Consider the following 17,620-nt stretch of genomic DNA (forward strand, 5'->3'; position numbering starts at 1 on the left):
AGATGGGGTCTGGATGAAAACCTGGCAAGATGGATTGTATAGTAATGAAATTAACTTGAGGATATGGGAGCTAATTTGTGGATTACACAGGAGGAAAATAATCCAGGTATATGATATTAAATGATCGTAGTTCTAAACGGGATTATCTGGATAAATATCTTCGGGGATTTTAAAGAGTTATGCACAATGTTAAGTAAGTTGACTTGGGGCATTACTTGAGGTTGTTATGTTTTGACTTGATTGAAAATTCCCCATTTGTGAAAAGGAATTGTGTATTGTTTATAGGCAAGAAGCAGTAAGAAAGCAGGAGATCAACACAAAGAAGTTTTATTTTTTATGAAGACAGGAAGAATTGATGCCAAAAACATCGGGTGGAAATGTTATAAGTTTTCATTTACATTGTACTATGTAAAATCGTGTAAATCAGCGTAATTGTGGATGGATGTGATGGTAAACATTTAATAAAGAAATTTACTTATGCAAAGAAATATAGGATGCCATCCCTTGTTATTAACAGCTGTGTTAATATGGTCTTCCTCTTTTCCAACGTCCTCCCATTTTACCAAGCATTTTGGCATAACCAGAAGTTACACCAAAGTGTGCCACTAACAGAATTTTGACCATAGTTGCAAAATTCACTAGTGTCCATAAGAAACGTAAGTTTCAGCTTATGTGATACCTTCAGTGTGCTTCTTTCCACTGTTTCTCCATGTGTCATGAGATGTTGGTGGAAGGTGGTGTTCCTTGGAACCCTTTGAACAGCTTTGTTGACATGTTTACATTTCATTTCGAAAGGGTGGCAAATGGTATCTCCTAGGTGCCTAGAAGAAGGCTGGGGGCAACTCTGAAACCTGAACTTATAATATATGTTCGTAAACTCATTTTATTCAGACATGATTAGTTGAATGGTAAAATGTGATGTTTATATGACTGGATTGAAAGACAGCATGTGGCTGTTTTTTCTTTATTGAAATACTGGCATTGGTGTACTTCACTGAAAAAAAAGATCAGAAGCCTAACAAAAATATTCATACACCAAAGCTTATACACAAAGGCTTTTATTACACGAAATAGTTCAACACACTCCATGGCAGCAAATCGCTGTCAGTGCATTTGTGGACATAACAGTCTGAATAGTTTTACAAGGTGGTCTTTTGACTAAGCTCAAGCAAGTGCAACTAATGGAATAGCCATTAAGAGTAGAATACAGATAACCAATGATATTAAGACTAGATAAGTAACAGCATAGTTGTCACATTAAAGCATCACAAAATAGTGGCCCCTTATCACTTCAATGGATTTTTACAAAATGGACTAATCTACTCCTAATGACCCACTCTGGATTAATCTTATTCTAGTAACCTATTAAGAATTTGTTTGCTTTCCCCCTCACCCATAAAGAGGGAAAAAAAGTTTCATATTTGCAACTATCAAGAAGAGGGAAGGGGAACACAAGAAAAGATGTAAACACATTCTGGTCTTTTTTGAAAGCAATTACATTGCATGCCACAAGAAAGTGCATTTTACCTGTTGCCATCCATTAGGACCAGTTAAAACCTCAAATTCTGCTGAAACCAATCTTGTGGTCCCCATAGGATTAGAGCTATGAGTTTCTGGTGTAAAATATTTAGAAAACACTTTAATCATCACACAAAGGCTTTGTAATTAATTAATAAAGTAATACAAAACACATTTCCGTTGAGAACGGTGTTAAAAACACTAGACATTTAACCACATGGACTATTTATATATATATTTGTAACTTTTAATATACATAATATATACACACAAACACACAATATACCAAAGCTAGTGAAGCACTTCAAATAATCCCCGCCCACCCAGGGTTTTGAAACCTGAACTAGTTTTATTTTTCAATTTACAGTCTGACAGGAATTCACAGAAGTAGAAATCAGAATATTTGCATTTGGTTAAAAATTATATAAAAAGACAGCACATTTCTTTTCAAATAACCATCTAAATATATATTAAAAGTATCCAGTATTTCCATTAGTGCCAAAATTGGAAGCTCTTTCAAATATTTATAAAGTGAAACTTGCCATTAATAAACAGACAATAAAAGAAACCCTCCTTAAAGACAAGGATGACCCACTCTCAATGCATTCTTTGGAAGGAGTTCCACTGATTCCAATGAAAGCAAAACCCCAGACACATGACACAGTCTTACAGGCTTTGAAACATGTTGGTATTTTTTGCAGCATTCACCTAGGGTACTTAGCTTCTGCCCTTGTGTCAAACCGAGGTAGGCTACAGTTATTTCCTAGACAAATTCTTACTTAATTCTAATGAACTGACTTCCAATCCCTGCTTCGAGGTAGGCTTGAATCTAATCTGAGGCCAACCTAGAAATCACTACCCTAGAACTCATGGATGAAATATAGAATTATGAAGTAGCCCTCTAGTGTTGCTGCGATGCTGGTTTGGCCAGGACTGCTCTTGTTAGTGGAATTGTATGGAAGAAATCTCCTTCTCACTCTACAGTGAATCCTCCAAAACTACCTCTAGTAGCTGCAGAAACCTCTGGGGCTGATTTTCAAACAGCACGGAGGGCAGCTGTATTGAGGAGAAGGAAGTTCCATCATGCTAGTGGGGCATCTGTTAGTGCAATATTGGACACAGACTTGTATTTGTAAACATTCTAAGAACCAGTCCTTCAATGACATGGTTTAATGTAGCTATCTCTGGAGAGAACTTCTTCCTGTACTGGACTTACACTGATGTTTCCCTCCCTCTTCAAAATATATTGATTTTCACACATAAAATATTGGATAAACATATCAGAGTTTTGTGGCAGGACTTTTAAACATTTCAATAAAATGTTAATGCCACTGAAAATGGTGGTATCAATAAGTTTGATAGCACACTAGCATCTTGCACACCTCTGGACCTAATACTTTTGAAATGAAAAAACAGTTTGTGGCATTTGACAAAGATTGAATCAACCTGTGGCTGAACCCAAGTTCGTTTTTGATCAACCTTGCATTGGAATGAACATATACTGTCCCTTATAAAGCATGATGTATTATTCTGCCATAGTTTGGACAGCCATTCAGTTGTCCTATCACATGTCGGTTCAGTATATCACAATCCAGCCAAAAGTAAGTGTTCTTAAGTCCAACTGATTCTTTTATGTTAGTGATTTAAGTGCACATTTAAGGGAGCAATTCTGTACCCAAACTAGTTTGCGGGTGGGCCTCATAGAGGAGTGCAATTGCTTCTCTGCTGGTGAAGAATGAGACCCACTGCTGAAATGACACTCCACCAGAAGTCCTTCAGGATATGGCTGAAAAGTGTTCCTGGTTTAGGTTTTTTGCCATGCAAGGATAAACTAGGCACACAATCCTACATTGCACAGGTGTGGTGTAATGCTCTACCTACACAGCTGTGTGTAGCTCCTTCTGCCTCCTGCTAAAAGACTGCTACAAGGGGAGCTTACTAGAGAAATAGGAGGGCAATGCCAGATACTCCCTGGGTATCTTCTGCCCTCTCCTGGCCAGAGGAGCATGTTCCACCCCTTGAAGCTGCAATCGGGTAGCAAAGGGAATGTTGCACAAGGAATTATTGAATACCTTCTTTTGCAACATCCCCCCCAAAGGTCATACATTTGCAAAACCTCAGATTACATGATCATACATCACCAATAGGAACTTGGCCAAGGAATGTTGAGAGGCAGCCATAGATTTACCAGGTCCAAAGCCATTATGTTTCCCCTGATACCTACAAAAACAGCCAATGCTGTGTCATTCTAGGGCCAATAATATTCCTTCCTTCCCTGCCACTATAGTCCACCATAGTCAAAAGGAGGAAAAAAGTAGAAGCTACCCTTCATCCTTTTGGCCTGGCTACTGCTTGGTGGCAGAGCAATGGATGTGATGGTTGTTCCCCTGGCCAAATAAGTGCTCCATAGCAAAAACAATGGGATTTAAATCACATTATTTAATTCAGATTGTGTCTGTTGTACATAATTGCACTATGCTGAAAATTATCTCATGTTTTCTTTTGAAATTTAGATGACTTCTATCATGCTAGGAATGTAAATTTGGACAATTAAATATGGGCAGTATTTAACAATTGTAGATACTTAGGAAGATAACCAGTCAATATAAAATATATTTTTAAATGGAAATGTATGATTTACAGTTATAGATACTTGCATTTGTTCACTAACATCCAAAAACTATTCTGGGAGAAAACATATATGTTTGCAGAAGTTGGTTTGAAATAACTGCATCAGCAGTAACTGGAAAATATTGACTAGCTTTTCCATCTTGGTTTAGCTCTTTGAAATAAGCTAAGCACTTTTGATATCAGAACTATCTTCAAGATCAAATACAATAGAAAATCCACAAACCAATTATAAAGGATTCATACTGAGCTTCTGTGAATCCCCCTTATTTTTTACTGTAGGTATACTGGGGTTTTATCGAATTCTGCAAATAATCCCTACAAAGCCAAACTCAATGCATCAGCTTGGTATCTAAGGCTGTGGTCTTAGCCCTCAGTACAGACTAGTGCTTTTGCATCTATCAGGTTTTCCTGATAACATATGTTTTGTGTACACTTTAGAACTTAGCCTTTTTTCCTCAAACACAGAAAGCTTACTGTACCATGAATCTCTTCAGCATTTGCTGTCTGTTTTCAGCAACAATCCAATCTTGACAGAGAGGGTGAGTGTATCACACAACTGTTCTACAACAATATGAATCTGATACAAATATGCTATTAAAACGTATCTTCTCACTTCTACTGTCAAGACTAGGACCATGTAAACATGTTTGCTTGTTTGTTTTTAAATCAAAGTTTCTATAAACCATAAAATGAGTTGACTAGGATGCAGAAAAAAAAGAGGTACATGAAATAGAATTAGCCCTGACATTCAGCAGTTAAAATTCCCAGTTACACTACAAAAATTGCCAGACTAAGTTTGTTTATAGACTACAGCCTTGGACTATTAACTTATAAAGAACAATGTAGCCCCCCCCATTTTAGACTAATATATTCACAACAGTATTTGTTTTGGTGAAATGCATGGTCTTGTTGGAGGTGTCTTGGTCATGATTTTGCCATGTACAAAAAACCCCAAGTTGGACCCAATACAGATTGGCCTGGTTTACTGTCCATGGTAGTTTACTGACAATAAGTACGGTAGATTTTCTATTTTTGGATACAATGAATAAGTCTTTTTAATACTAGTCAGGATGTCTGTCTGTTCTGAAACCAATGGAGAGCACAGGCCTGATCTTTGTTCCTGGTTTCATAAACTATTACAACAATCAAAACACATTCTAACAGGACTATTACAATGGTCTTATATTTTCCAGTAATTATCTCCTTTCACTACATCATAGTTTTTGTAGCTAACAAAATTTATATCCAGGCAAGGCCCATGTCACCAAGGTTGCTGAAACTTAAGAACATCACATTGTGTTCCTGGCCTGGACCCTATTGTATATCACAACTAGAGTAAACCCATCAAATCAGTGCAACTTAACTCAGTGTTGGCTCACTATTTGACAAGATTCAATGGATTTACTATAGATGGACTAGTGTTGTGGTCTAAGTGTCCCATTTCTAGCGGTTAAATGTTTAGAGAGAAATCTCGATATGGTTAAAATAATGAAAACTTTTATAGCTTGCAGTTTAGATTCTCAGCCTCACAAACTTAGACTTTGCAGATCCCTTCTAATAGTGTGCAGTTTGTCTTGTTGACATTAATGCACCTATTAGATTAATTTACTCTTCTCAGCAAAAGGCAGAATGACATACATTGCAAAAAAACAAGACACAATATGGTTATATGAAAATCAATCTAGCCTATATAAACTAAACAATCCCAAATATTCATTAGGATCCGAAATACAATGCTAAACTCAGATACAGTAGATGGAAAATATTGCTTTCTAAAAACAAGAGTTATGACAAAAGCTACCCATTATCAATAGTGAAATGGGTTTACTCTTTTGATACAGGGAAATCCTTATCATTATATGTATTTTGATGGCACCTGGGATTATATGATCATCTGCTCCTGTTGCCCTTTCTCAAGATGGACTTGTACTTCTCCACATATCAATAATTTAAAAGAGAATTATTATAAACTGTTCTTTAGATGGTATATGACGCCACCTAGGCTTGCCAAAATAGGTAAGCATTGTAACACAAACTGTTGGAAGTGTAATCAAAAAGGGGTCTCTTTGTATCATCTTTGGTGGAAATGTAGTAAAGCAAAACAAAACAAAACAAAACAAAAAAACCTGATACACAAAAAACATAACACTCATACTTAAAAAAATATTCCATTGAATCCTGAATTATTTTTGTTAAATATAACTGATGTAATACCCGATAATTTGGTTCAGGATGAAGTGAGTGTTTTGTAGTACATGATTACAGCTGCCCAATTGTTATAAGCGAAGTATTGGAAATCCAATATCATTCCAAGAACAGATGAGTGGAGTTTGAAGCTGCATGAACTAGCTATATCTGATATGATTTCAATGTCCAAAAATGACAGAACTTTACAACAATATGAAGTAAATTGGAAAAGAGTATCCAAACTATGGGAAGATAAGAATAATGGTCAATATAATGGAAACTGAAATAATTTTCTTTTGTCTTTGCTCCATTTTCTGTTAGTGTGTGTGCTATTTATGTATATATATATGTACATTTCAGTAAAGGAATAATAATAATAATAATAATAATAATAATAATAATAATAATAATAATAATAGATGGGCTTGTACTACTGTTAGGAAGTTAATTCAATTAAACATGAAATACTGCAAATTGCAAATGTTTACTGAGTTAAGCAAAATGGGGATTTTTTTTCTTACAACTGACACAAATATAAAAGCAAAGTCATTTCAAAAAGTATCATCTTGATACTGTTGATAACAAAAGTTCATTAATTTTACTATATCTATGCAGTTGAAGGATATAGGTATGTTGGGACAAACAGATTTGAATAGAAGAAGAGAAATGAGAATTCAATGTCTTTCTTTTAGGTGCTCATGTTATGTCAAATCACAGCATAGAATAATTGACTGAATAGAAATAAACAACAGGGATAAGCTTAATATATTGACATGATTGAAGACATGTGAGAAGACAGTAAGAATCAGGAATTTACTTCTACTGTACACTATAACTTCAGTTTTGCATTTGTGTGGGGCCCTAATCAAGTGAATGAGACAGTACTGATTTGGATTGTTGTGTGGTTTTTAAATCCATAGCAGCAATGTAGCCATATTGGCCACTAACATCTGTCTCCACCAGAAATACACCTATGAAAAATTCTATCTGATGAGTATATATAACACAGCAAGGTCACAAAGCACTGTAATTTCACACCTTATCTGAAGTCTATGGATGTATCAACTGAAAGTGCTTAAGCGCAACAAGAAATCAGCATAGCAGCAGAACAAAATGAGACAGTTTGATAGGTTACACATAGACAGGACATTCTTGTTGGGAACTTCAGCAATCTGGCTTGGCAGTGAAGTCATTATAGCATGTTATGTCTGACAACCTAAAGTGTTTGCTACTGTATCCCTTCTGTGGTTGATTCAAGACATCATACAGACTCAAACCATTCACAAGCAGTTAAGTCTATTGCTTTCCTTTTTATCTCTATACCGACCTCCCTCCAATCCAAATGAATTCCAAAAAGAATAATATTAGAAAAATAGCAAATAATAAGATCCTTCAATCTTTAATCTTTGGTTAATCTTGGGGTATTTGGAGAGCTGTTTTACCTTTGAAAAACACAAGAAAACAAAAGTACATTCCATAGGCTTCCTGCAATGCATTCAGCCTAGTGACTAAACACCAATAATAGTTATCTAGGATTCTGGGATTCACTCTGATATGTGTTTTGAGACAGGTAGAAACAATATTAAGCAATCTTCCCATTGTCTAATGCCTGGATAGGACAAGGACCAGTTTATGACACATAGGACAAACATCTTTCAGCACCAGATGACTAAATAGATTTCTGACTTAAATGTCCTTTTCCTGTGGTGAAAGTGAATGAAGGTGAAAGGCTTTTAAAAAATTCTCTGAATGATTTTCAAATTGCATCCTTTAATTAGGGGGAAATATTTTCAAGAAAGCCTCAATTCACTTGGGAGAAACCAATTAGCTTGTTTTTATAGGCCAAAATCCAATTGTCAGTTCCAAGTAGACCCAGTGAAACAATGGAATTTACAGAAGTGTTGACTAATTAAGTTTATATTGATGCAACTCTGATTGGGACTAACAACTGCATTTAAGCCAAAGTAATTTACACATTTGTCAAAAAAGTTCCAGTTGTGCTTTTGTAGACCTGGAAATATGCTGCAAAAATATTGTTCACAGTGGTTTATATGCTCTTTCTACAATAAGTTAGCCCTTTGTTGAGTAAAAACAATATTGCACTATTCAGTAAGGCTGTTGTCATTTTCCTTTTGACTACAACTACTGCATATCTTAAACAGTGAAACCACCATGAGTCACTGCTAAAATATGTAATTGAATTTAGTTTTAAAATATTTTATTTAAAAAATCAATTCATCTGGCTATTTCTTGATATATCTCTAATTACTTTCCCATTTTATACTAAATAACAAGAATCACATAGCTTTCTGCATTTACAATACATGGTATAATATCTGGGGGAGGGGGAAATCCAGATTAAAATTTAGTGCAAATATCTTATACACAAGACTAGAAATACAACCTATTACATTTTAGTACTCAGTGTTCACTGAGCATTCTAATTCTAAAATATAACTAAGTACCGCTAAACATAAAGCTCAACCAAGGTCTAGAAAATCGTGAAGAACAGTAACGCTCAAAATATCTTCTCTCACAGAATCTGTTCCTTATTAAATCATCTGCCACTACATTCTTTCTCTTTTGCTGGTGAATCTGTGCTGCGAACCCTCCAACTGTCCTGGTTTGGCATGGACAGTCACATTTATTCCTCTCTTGTGCCACTTTTCAGCTGCTTTTAAAATGTCCTAGTTTCTCCCTCTACCTCCTACCTTCCCGTTTGTCCTCAGCTTACGTCAGTTGCTGCAAAGTGCAAAAGTACTTGCACTCCATTAACTCAGGAGGGGAAAGAGCAAAGGTGAAGGTGAAATCTGGCCTTTTCTAATAGACTCAGGTCCAAAACACACTGCAGAAACAACCCAGTTTGAGACTGCTTTAACTGACCTGGCTCAGTACTAGGGAATCCTGGGAATTGTAGTTTATGGGGGGACCAGATCTCTCTGATAGAGAAGGCTACATGTCTCACAAACTTAACAGTTCCTAAAATTCTCTAGTATTGAGCCAGGGCAGTTAAAGCGGTCCCAAACTGGATTATTTCTGCACTGTGTTTTAGACCTCAGGCAAGAGCAATTTGCTACAGCCTCGTCTAGCTTATGTGTTCTTCCCTATTAATACCTTTTGTTATCTTGACCTTACTCTGATGTTACTTGGCACGTGTAACCCAGTTTTCACCTGTAAAATGTTGGAGGGCATAGTGGTGTGAAGGAATCTGCTAAGCCCACTATCATTGTGCCAGTAGCATGTTGCAGGACTCTGTCCAGACTGTAGTACTGATTTTACACAAAACTTGAAGGAATGAAAGTGAAAGTTATACAAAGATCAACATCAGCATTTAAGGTTAAGGATTTGGAACAATGGGATTACAAAAAAATACTTTCTATCATTTTCAGATACATTATTAGAATCTTTCAATTGGCTAGATTTAAAAACCTAGGTTTTTTAAAAGTGCAGCCACGTATTAGACTCCATTTTGCCCTATTTTCATATTTAAGAAAGTGAATAAGTACTTGCACAAGGATATAATTTTCCAGTTTTTGTACTCTCAGCTCTGAGCAAGAAAAAGGGGATATATGCCCATCTCCAAATCACCTAGGAGTAGCATCTTATTATAATTTGCAAAGTTAATTTATTTGTTGATGCAACCTGTAGGGACTGTCCAGGGGGTCTATGTATTTCTTTGGTTAGCTTCCTCCTTCTGTCCCAATCATTGTAGTGCCAGGGCTCACCCTCCACTTTATTCTGTCTATTTCTGGCTAGAAAAAAAAAGGCTAGATTAAATGTGCCTTATCTTGCCTTCCTAAGTGAATGAGAAGAATTAACCCCTACATTTCACCTGGATCTGGAAATGAATCCTTTAGCTAAGATTTCTGTCTTAATTTCCAAGCAGAAAAATATGTTTTCTGTGTGTGGCAGAGGCATTGAATGACAAATTATGAGTCTCTGTGCTTGGGACTTAACGCATAATGCTCAATGACCTCACCAGGTACCATCCATAGATCTCAGGTGTTGCCTGGAAATCTAAGGGCTTGGGATGACCCCTAAATACAATTTGTCTTTTATTCTTTCTGTCCATAAACAATTAAGCATACGGCTAAATTTCTTCATCTTCTCCCTATTAGGAGATAGCAAAGTAGGGATCAAATGACCTGGAACCCTATGTTTCACTTTATTCTGGACTCAAGTGTCAAAAATTTAAAGAATGATAAAACTACATATCAGAAACGAAAGAAGATTTAGCTTTGTTTTTCCCAAACAACTTTCCAATGCCACACACCAAGCTTCTTTTGATATGCAGGAAGGAGTTTCAAAAGTCTATACCATTTTAAATGTGTGTGTGTGTGTGGGGGGGGGGTTCCAAGGATGGCAAGGAGAGCCAAATGGTCTACTGGGTGACTGTAAGCCCATTACACCATCTATTGTTATACCTATGAAAACCAGCAACCCCAAGAAGCAGGCCAATGCATGATTCTGGAGCCAGTTTTCATAGGATGCCTGTTGTCTGAAAGCACTCCCATGTAACTTAAGAAAAAAGCAGTTCTTTAGTCTTTAGTTTACATAGTTCATCCTGACATAATAAGATATTCAGACACCTGAAAGTGATCTGGTCAAATTGATGCATGCTTGTTGTAATGCAAGAGTGCCACAGTTTGGGGAGGGTACAGTATCCCCCCACAGAGGCCACCATCTCAGTACTGTGGTTCCCACCACCACCTTTATTTTAACTTATTTATGGAAAAAGGACAGCAACAATTTTGGCTAAAATGGTCTGCCATGCCCCCTAGGGAGCACTGGAAGCACGTTTTTGCACTCCGGGGTGCTTTAGATCCAGGAGAAAACTTCATCTAACCAGGAAGTAAACCAGAAATTGACATCTAGTTTACCTTCTGGTTAGAATACAGCCTGTTTGGGGACTAAAATGCTGGTATGGAATGGAACATTTTTCACAAAATATTTTGGGACTATACTGGGGCTTTGCATAGGCCACACTTTACCACCCCTGTTTTAGCACATTAGAAAGAAACGTATGAATGTGGCACGGGAGAGAGAACAGTTAATATGTTATTTGTATATGAAAACAAAATAACTGTTTTATGTTAGTAATCCTCAAAGGCTCAAGACTGGGGAACCTCAGGCCCTGTGGCAATTCTGGTCCAATTGGGTTCTCTGAGGTTTTCCAGATGGCCACATCAACATCTCCATTACACACTCATTTTGGGGAGGGGTTCTCAGCTGTTTTACAATGTCTCCCTAATTCTAAAAGACCAAAATGCCTCTCCTAAGAATTAATACTGGCAAGCCCTCTCTGAACAAACCTTGCCAAGAAACCCCCATGATAGTTTTGCCTTGGGGTCACCATAAGTCAGAAATGACCTGAAGATATACAACACCAACAAGATGTAGGAGGATAAAGCTAAAATATGCTGATTTTGGCAGGGTACAGACAACCAGAAAGAGGTGGCCAGTGGCTGCCTCTCTTTTCCACGTAACCGTGCCGCAGCAACCAAATTGTGTGGCGCAGCTATGTGGAAACAAAAGGACCACTAAAAAGCAACTCCTTTTAGCACGCCGCTGCTGCACATGCCCATCTGGAAGCTGCACGGCAGTGACGTCACAGCTGTGCACACCGTGTATATAGGGGCCACACAGCTGTGAGGTCCTGGTGACATCCTAGGGTTGTGGGGCATCTGGAAATGGCACCCCGAGGCAACCCTACACGTCGCCAGGACGTGCTAAAGGGCCCGTGTGTATAGGGCCTTTGTTTCCCATTCTTGGCCCCATCCAACATTAGAAATAGGGCCCTGAGAAGTCTGAAATATATTCAGGCTCAAGGGAGAAAGTGGCACCCATCATTGAAATATGTGAGTTAAAGATATTTCAAAATACACATATGTCTAATCTGAGGAGGGCCACATTTCATGGAATATTCTGACCAGTTGGGAAGTGTGCCCCTATTTTTGGCAATTAATGCAGAGGCAATGTTTCCTGCTCTCACCTAGGATCTGTTTTCTGTTACCACATTCATATGATGACTGGCTGGGATTACAATCCACAGAACAAGAGATGGCGGATAATGGCATTGGTGGACACCTAGAAGAATTCATGTTAATGTGGGTGAAATTTTTTTGGGTAAACCTTGAAGGGGAGTTTTGGTAGCATTTTGGAGCTCTCCAAAACTATGTGGAAAATGTTTGCTGGAGAATATTCAGTAACCATTATTTCAGAACAGATACTATAAAGTCTAGTATTTTTTTTCCAAATAAAAAAATCACCTATGAATTGTTCACTGCAGCCACCAGTGGTTTAGTTGAGTATTTATCTTACCTGTCAAACTGGCTTAGTTACAGTTCCGGCTAATGACCTACTTTCTGTGTTTTTCCTGCGTTTCAAAACCCTACTGAAATTCTACATTTTTTTAAAAAGAAAAGACCGTTATGCTGTAAGCATTTTAGAACAAGCAGTTACTATGTACAACAAAGCAAACTCCAGCAGTTCCATTGTTCATTATGTTCTTTTCATATCACAGATGCTAGAGAGCCACCTGAAAGCCATTTCAGTCAATGGGTAAACAACCAAATCCTACCTTAGAACAGCTTGGTCTTTAACAACAGCAAGCAGAAGTTCAAAGGGGGCTGTAAAGGTGTCTTAGTTTTGCAACATGAACATTCACACAGTATAAAACACAGTGGAAAAACTTGGCAGAGAAATAGATAAAGCAGTTGATGGTGCCCATTATTTTTTATGAACAACATCACACAAAGAAAGGAAGGGCAATATTTGGCAGGCAGGCACTGTTCTGAGATTAAAATGCTTTCCTTTTTAAAAAAAAGTTTCTAGCCCTCTTGAGTGCAGGATTTAGTTGAAAATGTATGATACAAAATACGACATGATCAAACGTCAAACACTGAATTTCAACTCTTGTGAGTTTGAAGTCCAGTGATCAAAATTTATCAAGGCTCCAGCTTTGAATATTCAAAAACACCAACATCAGAACAAACATTGCAGTAAGAATATATCTACCAATAATTATAAGTCTCCAAAATAAATCTGCAGTCCTATTAAATACATGCAACCAAATATACAAGGCAGTTGCGAATTTCTGATTCGTTACACATTTCCAATAAATGCTCTCTTAATATAACAAGAGATTTCCCCACCTTTCTCCTAATATTTCCAGACCTTGTGTTGCCTTAACAGTTCACTTGGATAACGTGAGTCATCACTTTGCAGCTTTGATGAAAATGGCAGAGGTGTCAGAATCATTTTGCTTATGACTCCAGTTTGTTTGAAAAGAAAAAAATCCAGAATAATGGGTCTATCACAATAAACAAACCATAGACAGACAAGACCCGTGGCTTGTTTAGCTGCTTCCATTTGTAGTGGAAGCCGTTAGGTAGTATGCACCAGCATGCTGCTTCATTCTCAATAGTTGTGGTGTCTGAACACACTTGGTATCATCCTGTGAAAATAGATATAATATACCACAGAAATAGAATAGGACTGTGTGAATGTAACAATGTCTGATACAGCACAAAATCATCTCTGCACATGACATGACTATTGAGAAATATTTTCCTGTAGGTGGAAGATATTATTACTACTTTACTTTGTAAGAACACTCAGAATTTTTAGGTATTTTCATTCCTCCTAAAAACATGTATAATTTTGAAGCATTTCTTTACAGATTTTGTGAGCTCCACCAGGCCTGCATACAAGGAAAAAAATAGTCATTATGACTATATCAAACTTGTCTTATTGTAACACAACTATTCCATCTAGCTCAGTACCAAGCAGTCATTCCGAAATGACAGCAGGGCTCCAAGGCCTCTTAAAGATGCTATTCTTAGCCCAACCACCTGGAATCTTTTAAATAGAAATGGCAGGAACTTTAGCATGCATGGTACAGCTTTTCCCATACAAAATTCAGAACTTATTAACTCACATTAATATTTACTCCTGTATGTACTCTGAACATTTAGGTAGGATTAATTTTTGTAGTTCTTTTCAAATAACTGAAAATAGTGGTTATGGTATGTGTGATCCCTACAGTGTGAATTCCCAACAGACAGTTGTCAGTACTCAGGGAGATACTGCAACAGAAAAGGAACACTGCAACCTAATACATTCCAACTGGAACACAAGGTGTGACTCTTCTTTTAGGTATACAGTTCTGAATTAGCAATTAGCTACTTGGTCATGTAAACACTATCCTTTGGAGGCACTCTTGCCAAACAGAACTTCCAGTTCAGTACAATATAAAGCTTTGCTTTTTCATGAATCTTATTCTTTCTTAACTGTGATGCTTAGGCTAGATTGAGCTCTTGCTTATTGTGATTTTACTACCAAGTCTCCAGGGAGACAAACTCCTTACTCTCCAGAATTGTTTTCTTTCGAGATGTTTAAGAGAAAGCAGACTGTATATGTTAGGAGTGCCTACATCAAAGGGAACCATACCAAAGCAATGCATCAGTTTTCAAACTCACTTATTTTGAAAAGCAATACAACTCCTTCCTATTCAGAAATGCAATGAAAGACATTCTCTGTCATTAAAGCTAATTTTATAGCTTGGGACTACTATTCAAGCATGGATGAGCCGTCACTACAGATGCTGTGTTCCAACCAAATTTTGTGCTTTCCCCCACCTCTTCTTGCCCATAAGTAGCCAGTCAAATAAGAGATTTATGATCACTCCATCCATCATTGGTCCTTTTAAGTCAAAAAGTAAATTTGGACTATGACTTCTCACTGTATACTAAAGACTACAAGGGCTCCCATTCCTGCTCTTATTTTCCCAACTTGGGATACCAGTCTTATCCCACTGGAGTTAATATTACAAAATCCATCAGGATTCTCTTGAGCACAAGCCACACTGATATTCATATGTGGTAGTGCTTCTGTGTTAATCCTATTTATTTTAGTAGAGCCTATGCAGACAATCTTTCAGTACACCTGTGCTGAAAATTTCCACTGATTTTCAAGCATTAGCTCAACATTTTATCACTCTGAAATAATCCATGACTTCTCATCCCTCCACCTGGTACTAAATTACACTAAAGCATGAAAACCTATCAAAGTACAAGCCAGTATGAAGGCTTTTATTTCTGACCTAGAAATAACTTCATAATCAATGGGCTTTTTACATCCATACCCCCACCTTGTTGCACTCATACATTACTTGTTGTAAAGCTGGAGTGGGGAGATATTTTCTCTGTGTAGCCTCCCCCCCAACACACAACATTATGCTGCCCAGAAATAACACTTTGCCTTTTAAACTGAACAGTTCTTCTGGTAATGTACACAAAGCAGGGAAAGAAGCTTCTGGGTTGGATCACATCCCTGAATAAATGCTTACAAATTCCATGTTGCTGTCCTTGCTCATCCTTTAGCACTGTGAGACATATGAATCACTTCTAGGAAGATATCCTTAAATTCCAATGATCTTCCTATGCTAACACCAGTCCAATTTCATTTAAATTCAGAATAATGTCCCACACATTGTTGTAACTTTTAGTATAGCTTTGCTGGTGATTTCCTCCCATTTATCTTCATTTAGGATAGAAACAAAAGTGGGATTTAGGCTTGAGATCTAAGCATGAGAATACTCTTAAAATCCTCTTCTAGTGCTGCTTGTCCTTCCAGCAAAGCTGACTTCTCATATTCCCAAAGTGCAAGCATTGGACTCTGCATTAAGACTGCTCACACTCAGTCTTCTGTGAGAGCTGCTCTTCAGAAAAATGTATCTTATGCATTTGTAAAGAACAGTGTAGAAACTCTCCTTTCTACACTACATTTTAAAAAAATCATTTCAGGAAAAGGATTTTTGCTTATTCTGATTCCAAAGTTCACAACATGGACCATGATGCAGTGTGAAAAACATGTGGTCCTGGCAGGCGAGTTGTCCTAGATCATTAAAAAGGGGATTCCCCCTTCTTTTAAAGTACATATAGCTGCTCCTGATTCAAACTTCGAAAATATTTTGTTGTTGTTAGTTTTTCCTATATTGCTGCACATAACCTTCTGAGAAGTCCTCCTCCTTGTTTACAACCCATTTGCTTTAAAGTGCAAGCCTTCTGTAGGAACAAGCACTCAAGGATGAAGAAAACATCACACAGCGCAGCGGCAGCAAGAAAATTGTGCTATACATCATTCCATATTATAAATGTGCTTCAGTCAATGAACCTCTGGCATGCCTTCTTCCAACGACAGGCTGTGCACCACATATCTCTGTTCTCCATCCCATAAACTTTGCGACATTTCTTTCCCTCTCCTCTAGGTTTTCTGTAGGGGAGGGGGAGAATGGAATGAAAGGCGGGATTAATAAGGTTTATAGTTATCTTATTCAAAATACTAGCCAGGACCCTGGATCAGCAAACGGCCTTCCTGCTATTTGTTGATTTTCCTCATGGCCATTTAGTCACTGGAGGACAACATGGTGTGCATGTTAGCAGTGTTCAGTTGTATTTCTGCAGATGGATGCACATAGGCTTTTTTAGATCTGGGAGGAGGAAGTTTCTTGTAAACATTCAGCTACAGAAATGCAGTCAAGTTTTCCCTCTGCCTGCCCCCAGCCAATAAATGGCCATGGGATTGCATATCAGTGGGAGGAAGGCAGGTTGTGCAAAAGAGATTCTGGATACCTTTTTTTAAAATCAACACAAAAGGACTCTAAAGAGATTATCACATGAGCGAAAATGTGGAACTAAAGCATGATAGTACTATCTATGGCTCAATCTTATCACACAACATTATGGTTGACATGTAACTGATCTGTGTTACATCTACAACTATGACACACCTTTTAATTCACAGGGAAAAGCCTTGAATAGCTGCCAATAGCACTGCCATCTGATAGTCCCCTTGGTGGATAATGTTTTCAGCTGAAATTCTGGAACTGGCCAGTCTCGATGTTCTCCTTTTCCCCTCCTCCTAGCTATCCCACGTAGTCCTAGTGCCTTTCCCCCCCTTTTCTCTTCTCTTGCTGTCATTCCCATCCCTGCCTCCTCTTTCCCCTGTGCATTTTACCCTCCACCCCACTGCTTGATATGTCATTTCCACCCTGTCTTCTCCCCTCCACTGGATCTGTAAGCCTTAAGTAAGCAATAAAGGGGATGAAATGGAAATGGGGCAGTGCGGAACGCATGTGCACCAGCATGTCAGCTTTAATGTACTGAAATACAGGTGTGATAGGAATTGCTTCAGTGCTGGAATGCTTTTCTATGCTTCAAAAACATGATTGCAAGACTTTAGAGACCAAGTGTGATAATCTCCTAACTGTCTTCTGGCCATT

General features: G+C 37.7%; 1 protein-coding gene across 2 annotated transcripts in view; it reads right to left on the bottom strand.

Moving 5' to 3' along the window:
* Positions 1-1,042: 1,042 nt before the first annotated feature.
* Positions 1,043-17,620, bottom strand: part of ZNF704 (zinc finger protein 704) — an 89,273-nt gene continuing 72,695 nt past the window's right edge. For both annotated transcript variants that reach the window (XM_042464224.1, XM_042464223.1), the window contains one exon: positions 1,043-16,611. In XM_042464224.1, the coding sequence (XP_042320158.1) occupies positions 16,500-16,611 (112 nt within the window). In that variant the 3' untranslated portion in view covers positions 1,043-16,499. The remainder of the gene's footprint in view (positions 16,612-17,620) is intronic.

Source organism: Sceloporus undulatus, chromosome 4, assembly GCF_019175285.1.
Source record: "Sceloporus undulatus isolate JIND9_A2432 ecotype Alabama chromosome 4, SceUnd_v1.1, whole genome shotgun sequence".
Classification (NCBI taxonomy): Eukaryota; Metazoa; Chordata; class Lepidosauria; order Squamata; family Phrynosomatidae; genus Sceloporus; species Sceloporus undulatus.